The sequence below is a fragment of the Populus alba genome, chromosome 11, assembly GCF_005239225.2.
Source record: "Populus alba chromosome 11, ASM523922v2, whole genome shotgun sequence".
Lineage (NCBI taxonomy): Eukaryota > Viridiplantae > Streptophyta > Magnoliopsida > Malpighiales > Salicaceae > Populus > Populus alba.
The window spans coordinates 4,810,599-4,827,949 of NC_133294.1; the positions used below are offsets into that span (position 1 = coordinate 4,810,599).

Genomic DNA, 17,351 nt, shown 5'->3' on the forward strand with positions numbered 1-17,351 from the left:
TTCTTCAAAAACTGTTCTGCTGGCATCAGCAAGTAATTGAGGGTATTGTGTTAATAGATACTTGGTACTTTCAGATCTTAGTCCTCGATTGGCTGTATTGCCACTTGAAAATGCTGAGGATTGCATTAGACTCACTCTCAGTTTGGCTTAAGTTAATTCTACTAGACTTGGTTTTTGATAGAATTTTATTGTAAAGGTATGGTGCTTCTGTGAATAGTAATTGTCCTTGCATGTTAACATTATTTCATTTCGTTTCTTCTTTAATGCAGCAGATGCCAATAATATGTATGAGGTTTTCATGATTTTCAGCGGCGTATTCAATGCTGCTGCAAGGTTCGGGATCTGCTATTTGAATACTCTAAAATATTTCCACTATTTCTAACTATTACAAAAACACAAGACATGTGTAAAAATATAATTTTTAGTTAAGCTCGACCATTAATAATCAGATTCAATTTAATTTGAGAACTCGACCCACAAATCACGACCAGATCAACTGGTGACTATTAGATCTTTAACTGGTTTGAAATTATTATGTCTGCGCATCATCTTATATATGAACTCTCTCAACAAATATGATTTTAACATAATACTTGGGTCTTAAACATGTGAGAAGTGAGCAATGAGCTAGAAGCAGGACCAAAGATCCAAAATCAGCTTTTCTGTCTAGTCATCGGTGGATGAACTTCCTGCTCATTTAATAAAATTTCAGTAATACACGCAAGCCATTGTTGTGCTGATATTTCGAGACTCCATTAGCGTTAATTCTTCACTGAAGGTGAAGTTGATTGCTAAAAGCTGCCTCTGACCCTCTCCCCATTCCTTATGCTGTTACATAAATCATACTAATGTGTTCAGAAGCCTGTTCTATCTGGTAAGTTCAAATGGCGGCAAGGCTCTGACCTCAATCATTGTACATAAGAGTAGAACTCACTTGCTCTTTTGTTTCTCAAGTCTTATGTACTAGGAATTAAAACCTTTGCTATACCTCACATTGTCATTAGCAAACAAATTGTGTCTCTCAGGACAAAAAAATCTTTTAAGTGTCTTTTCATAAAAAGAACAAGTAATTGCATGATTCGGACTTTGATAACCACGAAGCGGAGGTAGCATATAGAATCGCTATTGACATAAATCGAGGAAAGAAGAAGGAACATCAATGTTGTCATTAACAGGCAAATAAGCTTTGACGCACTAGTACGGTGTCGAGATGAAAAAATATCCACTTTCAAATCCTAAAATTGTATAGTATCATGAGAAAAATCAGGAAAAAAATAAAGAGAAGTAATAATTTTTGTTTTTTATTAGTGAAAAAATGAAATTGAAAGTGTAATTTAATATATTTGATCATTAAGAACGTAAGCCAGGTCTATAAATTAGGTACGAGAATGTGGTTCGTAAAGTATTCCAAGTTACGTCATAATTTAAGGTAAGAGCTTCCAATTGTTTTATTGTATGATAATATTTTAAGATCTTGTCGTGTTTTCTGTTGTTGGTTCGTCACTATTATGGTTTTAGAAAAGTTTCTCAATATCGATAAAAAGGAGATCCTTACTATTATTTAGATAAAACCTAAATCGTTCTGACTTCAAACAAAAAACTTAATACCCAGAATATAAGTCTTACATTATAAGGTCGTAACACTAGATTATAAAAGAAACAAAATAATTTTTTTTTAAATTTTTTAAAATAGTGGACTTAAGTTAGCATTATTAATAAACTATTTATTAAACTAAATGCATGAAACAAATAGTTTTTTTTAAAAATGTTTTGATGAAAACTAAAAAATATCTTTATTTTTATGTACAATAATACAAGTAATTTGCATGATTCGGAAACCAATAGGGAGGTAGATGTTGGACAAAATCGAGGAAAGAAGAAAGGGTAAACATCAAATGGTTGTCATTACCGCAAATCAAGCTTAAGTGTTCCGTCGAAGATGGAACTTCACGTGGTCTTCATTATGATATATAGTACAAAATCTAACTGTTTTCTTAAATTTTGTGTGTGCTGAAGGGGTGGCCGTTGGATGTGGATGGCAAGCATTTGTTGCATATGTCAACGTAGGATGCTACTACCTTATTGGTATTCCACTAGGGGTGCTTCTTGGTTTTAAATTTGACCTCGGTGCCAAGGTAATAATATATTATTCCCTTGGTACATTTCTGGATTAGTTTTTTCCATATGAAATTAAATTTATTTTTGTTTTTTATATTAATTCTCATTACATTCATCTTATTCCTTTTGAAAATCTCTAAGAAAAGATGTATATGTATATAAGTATTCTTGAAAAGTTAGTTTTTAAAATTATTTTTTCTAGGTGTAGTAAAAGTAAATGAGGTGACTTTTAATTTATTTTTTGTATCATTTTTAGAGGATTGATATCCATTTAAAATTCAATTTTTTACATTCAAAATGATTCTAAGTATAATGTTTTTTTATATTAAAACCCTCTGAATTAAATTTATCATGAATGTTTGTTATATAGTTATTGTTTTCTACAGGGCATATGGTCAGGCATGTTGGGGGGCACAGTTTTGCAAACTTTGATTTTGCTCTGGGTTACTTGGAGAACAGACTGGAATAAAGAGGTACACTGTTTAATTATAAAAAAAAAAACTAAAACGCATGGGGTTTTTAGTGTAGCTTCTCCCTCGCTAGTATGAACCAGGGCATAGAACATGGTGTGTCATTTTTTTCTAATTTTTTTTACAGGTCTAAATTAATGCGCAGTTTAAATTAATTTCTTGAGAAAGGGCAAGTTTTAAAGTCGGCATGAAAAGTTAGCTTTAGTTCTTCTACTTTTTAATTGATAAATTTTTGATCTTTTTAATTTTGAAAATTCTATTTTCGTACAAATTAAATTTTATTTTTATTATTTTTTAATTTTTAATTTGAGAGATAAGATAGAAATTTGTTGGATTTTAATTGGAAAAAAAAAGGTTCTCAATTGACACCACCATGAATAGGTGGATTTTTATGTCAACAACTTCCTTTCAATAAAAAGAGTTATACTGGGTATTATTTAGCCTTTCCATCATCTAAGATGATATATCTAAGCAAAAGAAGTTGTTGATTTTGGATTTTTAGATAATTTTAGAGTTATTTGAGGTTATAAATCATTATCTCTATAGGATGTTTTTAATAAAAAATGATTGAAAAATAAATTTTTTAATTACTCTTCGGTCACTGAATTCTAGGAATATAGATGACTTGTTTGTTTTTTTTTATTTTAAAAAAAATAATATAAAAATGAATACTGTTTTGATCTTCTATATTCTTTTCATGAAATTTTTATAGCATTATTTTATAATATTATTCAGCGTTTTTTTTCGAGCCCTCCACAAATGGTTTTTACCCATGATATAAAAAATAAATTTGACTAAAAAACATATTTTATGTTGCTGTAACTTTCAGGTGGAGGTTGCGAAAAACCGGGTGAGTTCATGGGATGACAAAAGGCAGCCTCTTCAATAGAATTGAATGGATTTTGGGAAGTCTGAGCTTGTGATTTTTAGACTTTGGACACATTAACGCATGAATAGTCTTGCCTCAACTATATGCTAATGAGTTTCAAGCTATTTTGAGCACTCTTGGACCCAATCAATGTCACTCTTATTTTTTCTTTTGTTATATTACATTTTGGTTAGTTTCATATTTGTTATATTGTATTGTTTTATATTGTGAGTTGAAATTAGTATTATAAATTTTTTATTATTTTTTCAGTGTGTTTTTAAAACCTGTATATTTATCATAACTCAATTTTTGATTACCAGTTTTTTATATATATTTTGAAAAAATAGAAAAAAAATCCAAAAAATATCTTTTCAACAATCTTAGTTAATATTAATCATTTCTTTATTTTCTTTGTTATTATTTAATTTTTGTGTGTTAAAAAAATCTTGAAAATCATAAAATATACAAAATTGAAAAAAAAAATACAAAACAAATGTAAAAATAACAAAAAAAAAATAGTTGGGGTTGAGATTGGACCGATAATTGATTATCATGAGCAAAAATAAAGTTTGAGAATTTTTGAGCCATGATCAAGGTTTCAATCAGCAATTTAGAAAAAAAAGGGGTTCAATCTGATTTAATTTTGCTAAGAGTGAAGGAGATTTGAAGTTCAAGGATGATTTTGAAATAAATTAAAAACTGAAAAGTTGATTGAGGATTTAATTAAAAAAAAATTGAAATTAAAAGTCAATCTAGCTTAAAAAAATGAAGGTTTGAAGAATCAAAGACTAATATGAGAGGGCACATTGTAATTCAATCATGGGAAAAATTGAAAGAAATTAAGAGAAAGAGTTGAAAATTGACCGGAAATAAAAGAATTGGAAGCCTAAAGACCAAAACACAAAAGATGCTAAAATATATAGACAAAGATTAAGTTTGGCATGATTTGAAATTGAAAAACCTTATTTCAATTAAGGTCAAAAAATGATATCGTTTCACATTATTAGAAATGACGCGTTTTGATCAAAAGCAGGAAGAATAGAGGCTAAAAATTGGAATGAAGCATCACTCTATGAAAAATCTCCATTTCGAGATATTCTATTCAAATCTCTAAATCTTTATGCGACATTCTCCTTAAACAATACTTTAACAATAAAAAATCAAAAGAATAGAGGATGAAGATTGGAATGAAACATCACTGAAACAAGTAAATCAATAAAAATCATCATTACCATAATGTATTTTTTTTCATGCATTTTTGTTTGTTAAAGTCTTCTAAACATGTTTTTTTGAAAAGATATAAAAATTATTTTTTAACCCCTTGTTTTTCTAAATCATTTTCAAAAATACTTATGATCATTATTAATTAGACTTAATAGAATTTGATCAATCCTTTATTTTTTTCTTAAGATGGAGAATTGGATCGAATCATTTTTCATGACCAAAGATTTAGTTTTATAATCAATGTAATCACTTTTCATTTTTTTTTTTATCAGTGAATAAATATCTTCACTTATATAACTTAGATGTCTTGTATTTCTTGAAAAGTGATTCGATTTCTAGGATTTTGTATGATACTTATGAGATCGATTATATTTATCGCACGTGTGCAGCATCACAACGAATGAGTCCACTCTTGGTATCTGGAAATCGAGAAATGAGGGAGACAAGGATTTCTTGTATTATCAGTGGGAATAAGGAATGAAAATTGCCACCTAGTATTTTAATAACTAGAAACCCTAATTGGTTTAAGAGATCGGGCACAAGGACTAGTTGTGTAAAGGAAATATATTAACACTTTAAATATGCCCTGTCTAAGGTAAGCTCTATGATTAATTGTCTGATACAAAGGTATTCTAGTGTTTTTTAATTCTTAGTTTGTCTAAGGTTTAAGAAAAGTCATTCTCGGTAAGGAGATCCTTATTTTATTGGGTAAAACCTAACTATTCAAATGTCAACAAAAAGAACAACTACCTCTTATTTAATATTAGAAATACATTTTACGTATAAGTTCATAATCTCATATATTAAAAGAAAACAAAATAATTTTTTGGTATTTTAGAAATATTGGCCTAGTTCTCATGGATTTAATAAACCAGTTATTAAAGCAAAAAAATACATGCTAATACATATATAAAATTTTTTTTTTTTGTTATATGAAAATTCGATATGATTTTTGTACCTTGAGAGACTTATCCATATGTATGAAAACAAGATATTTTTTTGTTGTTTTCTCATATAATTTTTTTTTGCAATGTTTAGAAGAAAACCGATTATTTTATTACCAGATTTGTATCTTTAGAACATAAAAATACAAACCAATATTAAGCAAAATTGATAGAAAAAATATATAGAAAAATCACAAATTTCTTAAATGAATTTTTGTATTTTTTGGTTGCTTTTTTTGTTTAATATATAATATAATATTTATATATTATTATATAATAAAATAATTGTTGAGCCCAACCCAATTATGTGGGCTGAGCCCACCCTGCTTGGGTTGAGGTCAAACCCAAAAAGAAACCCACATTCTTTCTCTTTTTTTTTTTTTATATTCTTTAGCACATAAAACATGGAGAAAACTCTCTACATATGAACTGAGAGAATTAATTTACTCTCACATTTCATTTATAGAACCAATCACTACAAGATTTAACAGTTTTACCGACGGACTTTTTCCGTCGGCGTAAGACACATATTCCATCGGTAATTAATTTACCGTAAATCACCGACAGAATTTTTGTCGGTGAATCTTTTGTCGTAATTTTTTGTCCTTCAGTAAAACGGATTTACCGGGACGCCGGTTTTTATTACCTTTACCAACGGATTTACCGAAAAGCATAAATCAAACATTGTATAATATATACTCAAAATGCTTGGAAAATCAACTCAAACAAATTTGCATATGAAAAAAATGAATGCAATGCTAAAAATTTAAAAATCTATAAATAAATCAACTAAAAATTGATCTCATATGAAAAAAAAAAAAAACTAACATTTATACAATTATTAAATCTTTCATGAAAAAATAAGAGAAAAAGAAAGACTTTGAAGCTAAGGAAAAAAAAAAATTCGTGAAGCATATTTTTTTTAAGGAAGAAGAAGACATACCGAGCATGGAGAAAGAGAAGGAGATTACATTTTTTTTTAGTGAAGAAGAAGAAGAACAAGTAGAAGTAAAGTAGTAAGAAGAAGAAGAAGAAGAAGAAGAAGAAGAAGGACGGATTCTTGAATTACCAGTTTTTTACTATTTTTTGGTCTGAAATCGCCAAAAATTACCGATGATTTTTTCAACGGTGATTCGTCTGTAATATTTAAATAAAACAGTGTAATATTAATGAAAAAAAAACGCATTTTCTCCTCGGTGATTTTGTCCTAAAACAATTACCGACATTGGAAGTGAACAGTTCAGCTCTCTGTAAAATACGACGGAAAAAGTCGGTAATTCCCTTTGATTGACATGATGAACAATGTTCACTACGGATTTCCCGACTACCTCCACATTTCATTCCCTTGGTATATAGAATAGTAAATCCCTCGGAAAATTTATCGACAGCGGTATTTCCGTTTGTATTTATTGATTTTCTGGTAGTGAATCACGAAGTAGAAGAGGAGCAGGAAGCTGATCTGCGGTGGCTCACGATTGTGTTCACTGGTGGCGGCGGCAAGGAAAGCAGGTGGTGGCTCATGATGTTCATCCCTTTTTTTTTTTTTCTTTTCTTCTCTTTGTTTCTTTTTCTTTATGTTTTTTTATTCTCTCTTCCTCCTCTCCTCTCTTGTTTTGGTTTGTTTCTCTGTCTTTTTTTTTTTTCCTGTTTCCTTTCTTCTATGTTTTTTTCTCTTTTTCACCTCTGTTGTTTTTCTTTTTCTCCTCTCTATTTTCCTCTGTTATTTCTCTCTTTTTTTTCACTTATGTTTCTCTTTTTTCCTTTCTCTCTCTCTCTTATTTTCTTTGTCTTTTTCTCTACTTTTCAACTCTTAAATCACCCCTTTTTTTTCTTTTCTTTTTTTCCATTGTCTCATTTTTTTTCCTCTCTCAAAATCCTCTAAAATTTCATCTCTCTCTCCCCTCTCCTTTGCTTCTCTTGTCCCCTGGTATTTATAAGGGGGAGACAGAGCTACTACCCCTGTCCAGTCATGGCACATGGAATGGGTGGTTGAGGCGGCCTCTGTGCAGTTGCCCGCAGGGTATGACTCTTATGGTTTTTTCATTATGAGGGTCTGCCATGAGGGGGTGTGGGTTATGTTAAGTTTTTTGGCAAGTGGAAAGGAGAGGGGGAGAGAGATAAACAAACATACGCTATAAAGGAGGGGAAGGAAAACCTTCTTCCCCTGCCTTTACGCGTTAAGGGAAGAAGATTGCGTATAATGCCATTTAAAACGACATCGTTTCATCTGTTTTTTTTTTTTTTAATGAACAGTGCATGAAATGATGTTTTTTGTACAAAAAAATGACTTATCATTTAAAAGGAAAATGGTGCCAAAAAATCTAATTTTCAAAGCAGTCCTTAATTTTTGATTTGTTCAATCAAGTCCTCAATTGCAATTTTGATTTTAATAATCAATTCAATTGCATCCCTGTGAAATTCAAATCTTAGCTCTAAAGTTAGCAGCCTTTTTTATTTTGATCCTTGGTCTCAGATTTATGTAATTTAATCTCTAATTGACCATCAAGCTTTTAAATATTTTCAATTTAGCCCCTGATTCTTATCAATTTTGTCCTCAGAGTTTGACGCCTTTTATAAAATTGTCCATTGAATGTAAATTTCTTCAATTTAACCCTTAATTCGACCTAAAAAACTTTGATTTTTTTGCAATTGTACCCATGATTTCAACCTATTCACTTGGTAAAAATTAAATTAAATTTTTTAAAATTCAATCTTTTCAATGAAGCCCAAATTAGGCTCTCAAACTTAAATTTTTACCAATTAAGCCCCTAGTAAAATTAATTTGATCTATTTAAAGGATAACTAAGTCTTTGTACTTGATTAAATCCTTCAATCGGACTCAAATTAATTCTCAAATATAATTAAACTTCAATTTGGCCTATAATTAAATTAAATTAGCCTATTAGAAATATAATTATGCCATTGGAATTAATTTCTATGAAGATTTCATCCAATAATAATTTAATTTGACCTTGAATCTGTATTGTTTTTTCAGTCTTGGGTATAATAAGGTACAATTAGGCTTTGAATTTCATCCAAAATTATAGTTTGATTTTCCCATATGTTTGAGATCTTCCTTGGTCTGCTTTCTCTGCTTTGTCAGTTTTTATTTTTTTTTAATTTTTGTTTTAGAAGAAAAAGGAGTGAATTTGGGGAATAATAAAAAAAATATGTTATGACAGTTGCCCTATCTTTATAATGCTTACGATAGAGAAAAAAAATGGGCAATTTCTTCTCCTGATTTTCAGAGGATATTAGGACTTGAAAATGATGAAATTAGGGTTAAGTTCTTTCATAAAAGTTGTAGTTAGATATGTTGAGCTTTCAATAATCATAATCGTAATAATTGGTTTCACTTTTTATGATAATGATATTTTGTGTAAATTAGAACTTGCAGAATTTTAGATAATAATATAAATCATAACCTGATACCTCACTTGCTAGTTTAAGTTATTGAGTTGAACTGATTTATTGATATAATATGAAAACATTATTAACGAAATAATCACGAGTTTGAGTTTTACTATCCTCATTCTCTTTTTTAATTAAATTAAACTATTGAGTTGAAAGATAATTCTTTGCAAGTTTCAAGTAAAAAAAAAAAAAACTGGATTTTACCTAACAACTTATAAAATTATTGGGTTGAAATGATTTTTGACATAAAATAAAAATAAAAATTAAGATATGAAGTTATAATGAAATGAAAATATAAATAATATATGATTTTTCTATATATATATATATATATATTAAAAAACATATTAGATTTTGAGAATATTTTTTGAGAAGAAATATTAAGGTTAATTGATAATGAATATACTAATGGAGAGATTCACTAATGTTAAAAATATTTTTTGGATTATATTTTCAGTCTTCGATTATATTTTTTGGAGAGTTACATCTATTAATGTTAAAAATAAAGAAAACATGATAAAAATATTTTAAGAATATATGAGCCCTTAATTGAATCATGATTTAACGTAGGATCAATTTGTAGGTTTTATTAATATAACGATGTATATACTTTTTTAGATTTTCTCTTACCATAATTTTTTTTGTTATTATGTATATAGAATGAATCTGGTTACAAAATGGTTATAATATTAAGGAGTAAACTATAACTTAATTTGTCTCTATAATTTAATGAAATTAATTAATTTCTCTTTATGGTTTCAAGTATTGTATATATTTGATCCTTTGTGTTTTTAAATTTGTATAAAAGTCCTTCTGTCAAGTTTATATACATTATTTTTCAAGTGCCTTTTTTTTTTTTTGAGAAAAAGAAGGTTATTTTTGAGGAAAAAAAAAGAAAAAAACAAAGAAGCAAAAGGGAGTAGATGAGTTGGAAACTTTTTATTAGAAAATGTTAGAGATAATATAAATTATATCTTGCAATCTTACTTAACAATTTAAATTATTGGTTAAGATGGTTTTTTGATATAATATCATAATCTTGATAACCAAGTGGTTACAAGTTTAAATTTCAACCATCCTTATTTATTTGATAAAAATTAAGCACAAGGTAGTGAAAGTTTATAAGTTTCAAGCTCAAAAAGCTTTCACTTGAAAAGGTTTGTTAGAGAATAATATAAATCATATCTTGAAACCATATAATAGTTTAGCCTATTAGATTGAGATGGTTATTTGACAGAAAAAAATATACTGTATTTTGAATCAAGACCTTGAAAACATTATAATATGTTAATCAACATTATTCATATCTATAATAAATTTTTCTTCGTTATTATATAGTCCTCAAATTTTCACATCACATTTGAGCAAGATTCCGAGTTATTATATTTAATAAAAATCATCATGAATTTGTTAGATGGATATTCCTACACACATCTTTTTTCTAGTGGTCATCCTACATCCACCAGCACACTCCACTCTCATTTTAAGCTAAGCCTTCAGTATATGTACTTAGCCACCCATACAAAATCCTATAACAAAGAGTGTGAAACACAAATCATGTCCTCCAACAGTATTGAAAACACAGTAGATGACTCCAGTACTGGAAATGATGAGATTCATCAACCCATGTTGCTAGACAAGCAACCATCCCAGGAGCCAGTAATCAGTTCTGAACTCGAAGATGTACTATCAGATACAAGTTTGTCATACTTTAAGCGACTCCAAAGAGCCACCTTAATTGAGTTAAAGATACTCTTCAAGCTAGCAGGACCAGCAGTTGTGGTTTACTTGCTCAACAATGTGATTTCCATGTCAACCCAGATCTTATGTGGTCATCTTGGCAATCTTGAGCTTGCTGCTTCCTCACTTGGCAACAACGGAATCCAAATTTTTGCCTATGGCCTTATGGTAACTAAACAATCTCAAGAAAGAAAAAACTTGGTTTGGTGTTTGTCTTTTTCTTTCTTTCCTCGTAAAACCTTGAGTTCGATGATCTGATAAAATTAAAAACGGCATGCAGTTAGGGATGGGAAGCGCGGTGGAGACACTATGTGGCCAAGCATACGGGGCACACAAGTATGAAATGTTGGGGATATATCTTCAGAGATCAACAGTACTCCTCATGGCAACTGGGATTCCACTTATGATGATATACATATTTTCTAAGTCTCTCTTGATCTTACTAGGTGAATCAGACACCATTGCATCAGCAGCTGCAGTATTTGTGTATGGCCTTATTCCACAGATATTTGCTTATGCTGCCAATTTTCCCATACAAAAGTTCTTACAAGCTCAAAGCATAATTTTCCCTAGCGCATACATATCAGCTGGTGTCCTTGTGGTGCACCTTTTACTGAGTTGGATTGCAATTTACAAATTGGGATGGGGGTTGCTTGGTGCCTCATTGGTTTTGAGCTTGTCATGGTGGGTTTTAGTGGGGGCACAGTTTGCTTACGTTCTAGCAAGCCGAAATTTCAAGCACACATGGAAGGGGTTTAGTTTACAGGCCTTTTCTGGCTTATGGGAATTCTTCAAGTTATCGATCGCATCAGCTGTTATGTTATGCCTTGAGACTTGGTACTACCAGATTCTTGTTTTGATTGCTGGTCTACTCAAAGATGCTGAAATTGCCTTGGACTCTCTGACAGTTTGGTAAGAAAGGAGGCTCTTATACTACCTTAATAATTAAGTAATGTCGGTTTGTGAGTGAGTTTGAGGAGATGTCTAGGATTGCTCTTTTTTTTTTTAAAAAAAAAAAAAAAAAACTTTCGACACAACAAATTCAACGTTCTTTTTCAAATTATTTTTTGTTTTACGAAAGTTTTTTTAATAGTTTTCATGTGTTGTGTTGATATATAGAATAAAAATAAAAATTTTAAAAAATTATTTTAATATATTTTTAATAAAAAAACATCATGTTATCCAACCCACCAAGCATACAGTACCATTTATCTCCGGAGATATCTTCATGATCGTATCCATGTCAAAGTCGAAGCTCTGCAAATAGGGTTATATCACAAAGAGTCGTCAACGACAGAGGCAGAACACCTCTACATAAAACTTAAGATTTTTGATGAGGTGTACCAGTTCTCTCACCACTTGGTCGATCTTATGTTCACAATTAATGGCTACCACGATCGACGATTATTAAGTTTTTGTCTCGAGGCTCTTGGGTCAATTCCAAGTGGCCAAGTAATTATATCTTTATGCGTACACACTCACAGTTCTTGTCGCGCATGCATGCCTAATTTCTCTATGAAGAACAAACGTTCACCATGTACGCTTGAGCTACCATTCCATGTAGGGACGACTCTGCACTATCACGTTTAATTCGAGGGCCGGATCATAGTACTTATTCAAAATAAGTAGGTTGCATTATTAGATAGCACATGAACTTTAAGCACTTCGCATAGAATCATTGTATAGTTGATTGATTGACATGGAAGTATGAAATGATCATATTTTTCTAGAGAAAGTTTTTAAATATATGAATGTTTATCCATAAAAAAAACATTCGTTTGTTAATTAAAGCAAACTCTGCAACATATATATAATTATGCTCCCACTATTAATTAATTTGTTAGTGTAGAAATTTCTCTATCAACTTAATTTAGCTAAAAAATTTCGAAGGAAAATCATAAAATCTAGCCTGATTATGTTTCAAATTCCTTGATTAAGTCACTTTTTATGTGTGCATGATTCACACTATTTTGAGTATTTGCTTTATTTGAACGCAGCATGACAATATCAGGATGGGTGTTCATGATCTCAGTTGGTTTCAACGCAGCAGCAAGGTTAGCTTTACTTGTTATAACTACTAGCTACTAGCAAAATGATCAATGAGGTTTGGTTTTTTTTATTTTATTTTAAAAATCATTCGGACGAAGAAGTTAGCATAGTGATTGACATACAAGTTGACATAGAAGAAAATAATTTGTAGGTGGGAGAATTGTTTTTCAGAAACATTAAATTTAGTTAATTGTTAAATGCAGTGTAAGAGTAAGCAATGAATTAGGAGCTGGACATCCCAAATCAGCATCATTTGCTGTAGTGGCTGTAACTTTAAGCTCCTTCATTATAGCTCTGGCCCTAGCTATTGTTCTGCTCTTCCTTCGCCATGTGATCAGCTACGCCTTCACTGGTGGTTCCACAGTTGCCGACGCTGTCGCAGAACTCTCTCCTTTCTTGGCCATCTCTATTTTACTGAATGGAGTCCAGCCTGTTTTATCTGGTAAGATGTTCGTAACCAGTAACCTAAGTAGTAGCATCTGCTTTCTATGACCTTGGTTTTAAATTATGCAGGGGACAATCGCATAAAAGTAAGCATAATGGTTTTGTTCTTATAACATAAGGCTCCCTTTGCTCTCTGTGTGTTTTTTGCTGCTGCGAAAGAGTTATAAATTATAATTTTTTTAATCTATATTTTAATAGAAAGCTTTAATTAGGATCCTTATAGTATATTAATTAATTAAATATTTTTAAAATTATCAACCCAGTTTCAATTAAAACTATAGTTATTAAATCTAGTTCGGGGGTTGATCCGACCAAGAAGCCGGGTCCCGGGTTTCATGGATCAATCCAGAAAAATTAAAGTTTTAATATTTTATATGAAAAAAATCAAGAAAAAAATCCATATAAATATAGGTTATACATATTGTAAATAATAAAATTTAAAAGAATATTTTAAAAAGTTTTTTATTCCATATTAAAAAGATATTATATTAACCTTTTAAGTTGAAGTATTTAAACCAAAAAAGTTTTTTTTATCTCAAATAAAAAAAAAACATAACTTTTTTTCTTGAAAACATAGAGTATTTATACTGATGGGTTTCAAATCCCACATTGAAAAAAGATAAAATCCCATATTAAAAAAACATAGTTTTTTTTTTCTTGTGAACATAGAGTATCTATATTGATTGGTTTCAAATCCCACATTGAAAAAAGATAAAATTTTATATTGAAAAAACATAGTTTTTTTTTTTATAAACATAAAGTATATATATTAATGGGTTTCAAATCTCATATTTTAAAAAAAAAAGAGGTTTAACTCTCGAGTTGACCTACTAGATCAATCTGGGTTTAATAACTATGATTAGAAGTACCTATGCTACCAAACCGACTCAAAGTTTATAGGTTCAAGATAGGGGTGTGATGCAAGGTATTACCGATGAGAAATATTTTTGTTTTTTAACTTCATAAGGAAATCTGTCTTCTTGGTTTCTATGATTTTATTTTGTGAATGCCAACTTCAAAATCACTTTATTTAATTAAAAAATAACTAGCTGTCTAATCTGATTGTTCAAGACTCTCTCTCTCTCTCTCTCTCTAATATTTTAACCCAACATTTATCAAAAGCAATTAACCTCCTCCATATGTTATATGGGCGATCCTTTTCTGAAAAGGATTTATGTTTTTGTCCAAAGAAGTAGCAATCAATTCTTACAATCACAATCATAGGCCAGTAGTTATACATTTCTTTCTTTCATTTGAGTATTATTCTTCCTAAAATTGAATTTATTTTGAGTTCTTATATAAAGGTGTAGCTGTTGGATGTGGATGGCAAGCATTTGTTGCATACGTCAATGTTGGATGCTATTATTTTATTGGTATCCCGTTGGGATGTGTTCTTGGCTTCAAGTTGGACTTTGGTGTTAAGGTACCTAGCTTGAACCATACCTCATGTGATGGCCTGAGAGAGAAATCGAATCAAGATTGAATTAGCAAAATAATGTTTAATATTGCCGTATATATAACTCATCACTCGTTAATAGGAAAACAATTCGATTTGCTTATGGAGAATATGGTTTCTATTTTATGATTATATATATATGTGTGTGTGTGTGTATATTGATATATAACAGGGAATATGGTCTGGGATGATAGGAGGCACGCTTATTCAAACTATCATATTATTATGGGTTACCTTTCGTACGGACTGGAATAAAGAGGTAAATTTAATATTTCTTTTTCTCATTTTCTTTTTTAATATATACATTTTTTTCCCTTTTCTTTTCTTTTTGGGATATTAAGTGGGACATTTCTTCGATAACGAATCAACTATCAAGCAAACTCACATACATACAAAAAGTGTAGATAAAAAAAAAGAAAAAAAGAATAGAAAACTTGAGAGAAAACTAGTAAAAATTGAATAATACAATTTATCAATGATTAGGGGATGAGTCTTTTCATATGCATCATTTTATATCTATCAAAATCATTTAAATTTATTTAAAATTATATCAAATTAATAATTTTTTAATTAAAATCCTTATATAAAGATTATCTTGATGATTATTTGATGTTAGAATATTAAAAAAATCTAAAAAACTTCAACTTGACGCTTTTTAATAATTAGACAAAAAACACTAAAAAAACACTTTTAAACACATTATCAAACACATGTTAAGATCCAATCTAAAACAAACTTAATTTTAATGTATGAAAAACTAGCTCAAGTATAATAATAATAATAATAATAATAATAAGTTGTGTTGATACATATAGAAACAATTAATTAGGCACAGGGAGATGACAAATAACACATAATAATTGAGAAGCGGAAATATACAAGGACAATTCGAAAGTTGGATAAATAATAGGCAACAAGCCTAACATTCTTATTGGACTTTGCTCACTGCTAGAGCGTGTTAGCCTTTTGAAATGCCTTAGGTTATTGTAGCATATTGTACGTACTAGATATAATTCTCGCGTTAAGCTGTCATGAGATCAAATTTTATTTACATGTAGAAAAATAATATTAAAATTACAATAAACTCATAAAAAATAAATTAAAATAAATTATAAAATATAATTTTCAATAATTATATTTTTTAAAAATATTTTATTTAATAATATAATAAAAAATAGATGCTAAAAAAATCGAGCACCAACCTCTTACTGGTACATTTTTATAATATAATAATAATCCATAAAAAATAAATCAAAATAAATTAAGAAATTTAATTCATAATAATTAAGTTTTTTTTTTCAAAACAATTTTTTATTTAACAATAAATAGACCATTTTTTTTTTAATATTATGATAGAAAAAAATAATAATAGTAAAACTAATTAATAATCCCATGTTGAGATATTTTTCCTATAAAAAAACCAAAATAAATAATAAATTTTAATTTTCAATAAATTGAATATTAAAATACGAAAAAAAAAACATATATTATTCTAATAAACAGTGAGGAGGGAAACTCCTTGATTAGTTCTTTTCAATAATAATTAATGATATATGCTATCTACCAATTTAATTTTATTGTGCGTATGATCATTGGGCTGGCAGATGGATAATTTTATTGAACAGTTTTGGAATGTTTCGTAAGAACATATGAATGTTGAATTTTGGATTGTTCAGGTTGAGAAAGCAACAAATCGGTTGAATATATGGGACAACATCAAGCAGCCTCTTTTGAAGGATTAAATCAATTTGTCGTTTCATTAGCTAAAAACTGTTATGGGAACATTAGCATCCGGCAATTCTACGAGTTGAAGATTCCTGATCACAATGATCGGTGCCTCCATTGTGACAAGGTGCTAGTTAATGTCATTTCTTGTGCTATTTTTGTGTAATAGCAACATCTCGAACAATATCAGCAGCTGTTGCCATTTATTTTCTTTAATTTTCTCCCAAATCAAATAAAAAGTGAAATGTGATTTTTTTGTTTTTGTTTTTGGTTTTACGATGATAAAAGAGTGATGTCTATTGTGATGTATAGTTTGAAGTTTGAACGGCGATGTCTGATGAGGGAGCACACCTCAATATTTCCTTGTTCTAATACACTTTCAAGAATAAAAAACGGAGTACTTGTTTTGTTTTAATTATGTGCTTCTTTAAGCTACAGTTCATTAGTCTTAATTAATAACGCATAGAATTAATATGATTTGTGAATAATATATGAGGAAGTTATGTTACTTATTTTTTTTGTATGCTTGTTTTTTATGCGTAGATCTTAAACAAAGTCTCCAACCTGTACATAGAACTTCAACTCATTTCTAGTCTCAATTAGATCCCCAACATATTTTTAGATTCGCAGTCCTTTTGTTAATTTAAATTAACATAATGGATAAGGAATCATGTAAAAATTCTTTTGATTTCTCTTTCTCTCATTAAAAACCAGAACGAATTTACTAAAAACTATCACATCTTGCATGCTGTAGAACAGATCATATAAAAAAAAGAGCTGCATTTTTCTTTATATTACCTGGTATATCTTGTTAGTTTTATGTTATTCAAGCATAGGTTTAAGGAATTCGTTGAAATTCATTGATTTTAAATGCTGGGAAAATTCTGGGTTTTGAGAGT

The 17,351-nt window shown here is 29.4% G+C and overlaps 2 protein-coding genes across 3 annotated transcripts in view; both read left to right on the top strand.

The window, feature by feature from the left end:
* LOC118042551 (protein DETOXIFICATION 40) overlaps window positions 1-3,492 on the top strand; it is a 19,916-nt gene extending 16,424 nt beyond the window's left edge. Inside the window, exons 5-7 of the mRNA XM_073412559.1 lie at window positions 2,017-2,135; window positions 2,505-2,591; window positions 3,418-3,492. Coding sequence (XP_073268660.1) covers window positions 2,017-2,135; window positions 2,505-2,591; window positions 3,418-3,477 — 266 coding nt within the window. The 3' untranslated portion in view covers window positions 3,478-3,492. The remainder of the gene's footprint in view (window positions 1-2,016; window positions 2,136-2,504; window positions 2,592-3,417) is intronic.
* A 7,003-nt stretch (window positions 3,493-10,495) lies between these two features.
* Window positions 10,496-16,867, top strand: LOC118031258 (protein DETOXIFICATION 40). 2 transcript variants are annotated; one of them, XM_035035613.2, is made up of 7 exons: window positions 10,496-10,946; window positions 11,059-11,690; window positions 12,776-12,832; window positions 13,031-13,269; window positions 14,576-14,694; window positions 14,922-14,986; window positions 16,404-16,867. In XM_035035613.2, exons 1-7 carry the CDS (start codon window positions 10,542-10,544, stop codon window positions 16,426-16,428), a joined length of 1,542 nt encoding a protein of 513 aa, XP_034891504.1. In that variant the 5' UTR covers window positions 10,496-10,541; the 3' UTR covers window positions 16,429-16,867. The 2 variants fall into 2 exon arrangements, with proteins under 2 accessions (XP_034891504.1, XP_034891503.1); XM_035035612.2 differs by having other exon boundaries at window positions 10,499-10,946; window positions 14,900-14,986.
* The last annotated feature ends 484 nt before the right edge of the window (window positions 16,868-17,351 follow it).

Excerpts from the sequence above, each read along its gene's own strand:
- LOC118031258 (XM_035035612.2), top strand. The coding sequence starts at position 10,542 with ATGTACTTAGCCACCCATACAAAATCCTATAACAAAGAGTGTGAAACA. Across the intron at positions 12,833-13,030 it reads GGTTTCAACGCAGCAGCAAG|TGTAAGAGTAAGCAATGAAT; the intron begins GTTAGCTTTACT and ends TGTTAAATGCAG. Across the intron at positions 14,987-16,403 it reads GTACGGACTGGAATAAAGAG|GTTGAGAAAGCAACAAATCG; the intron begins GTAAATTTAATA and ends TGGATTGTTCAG.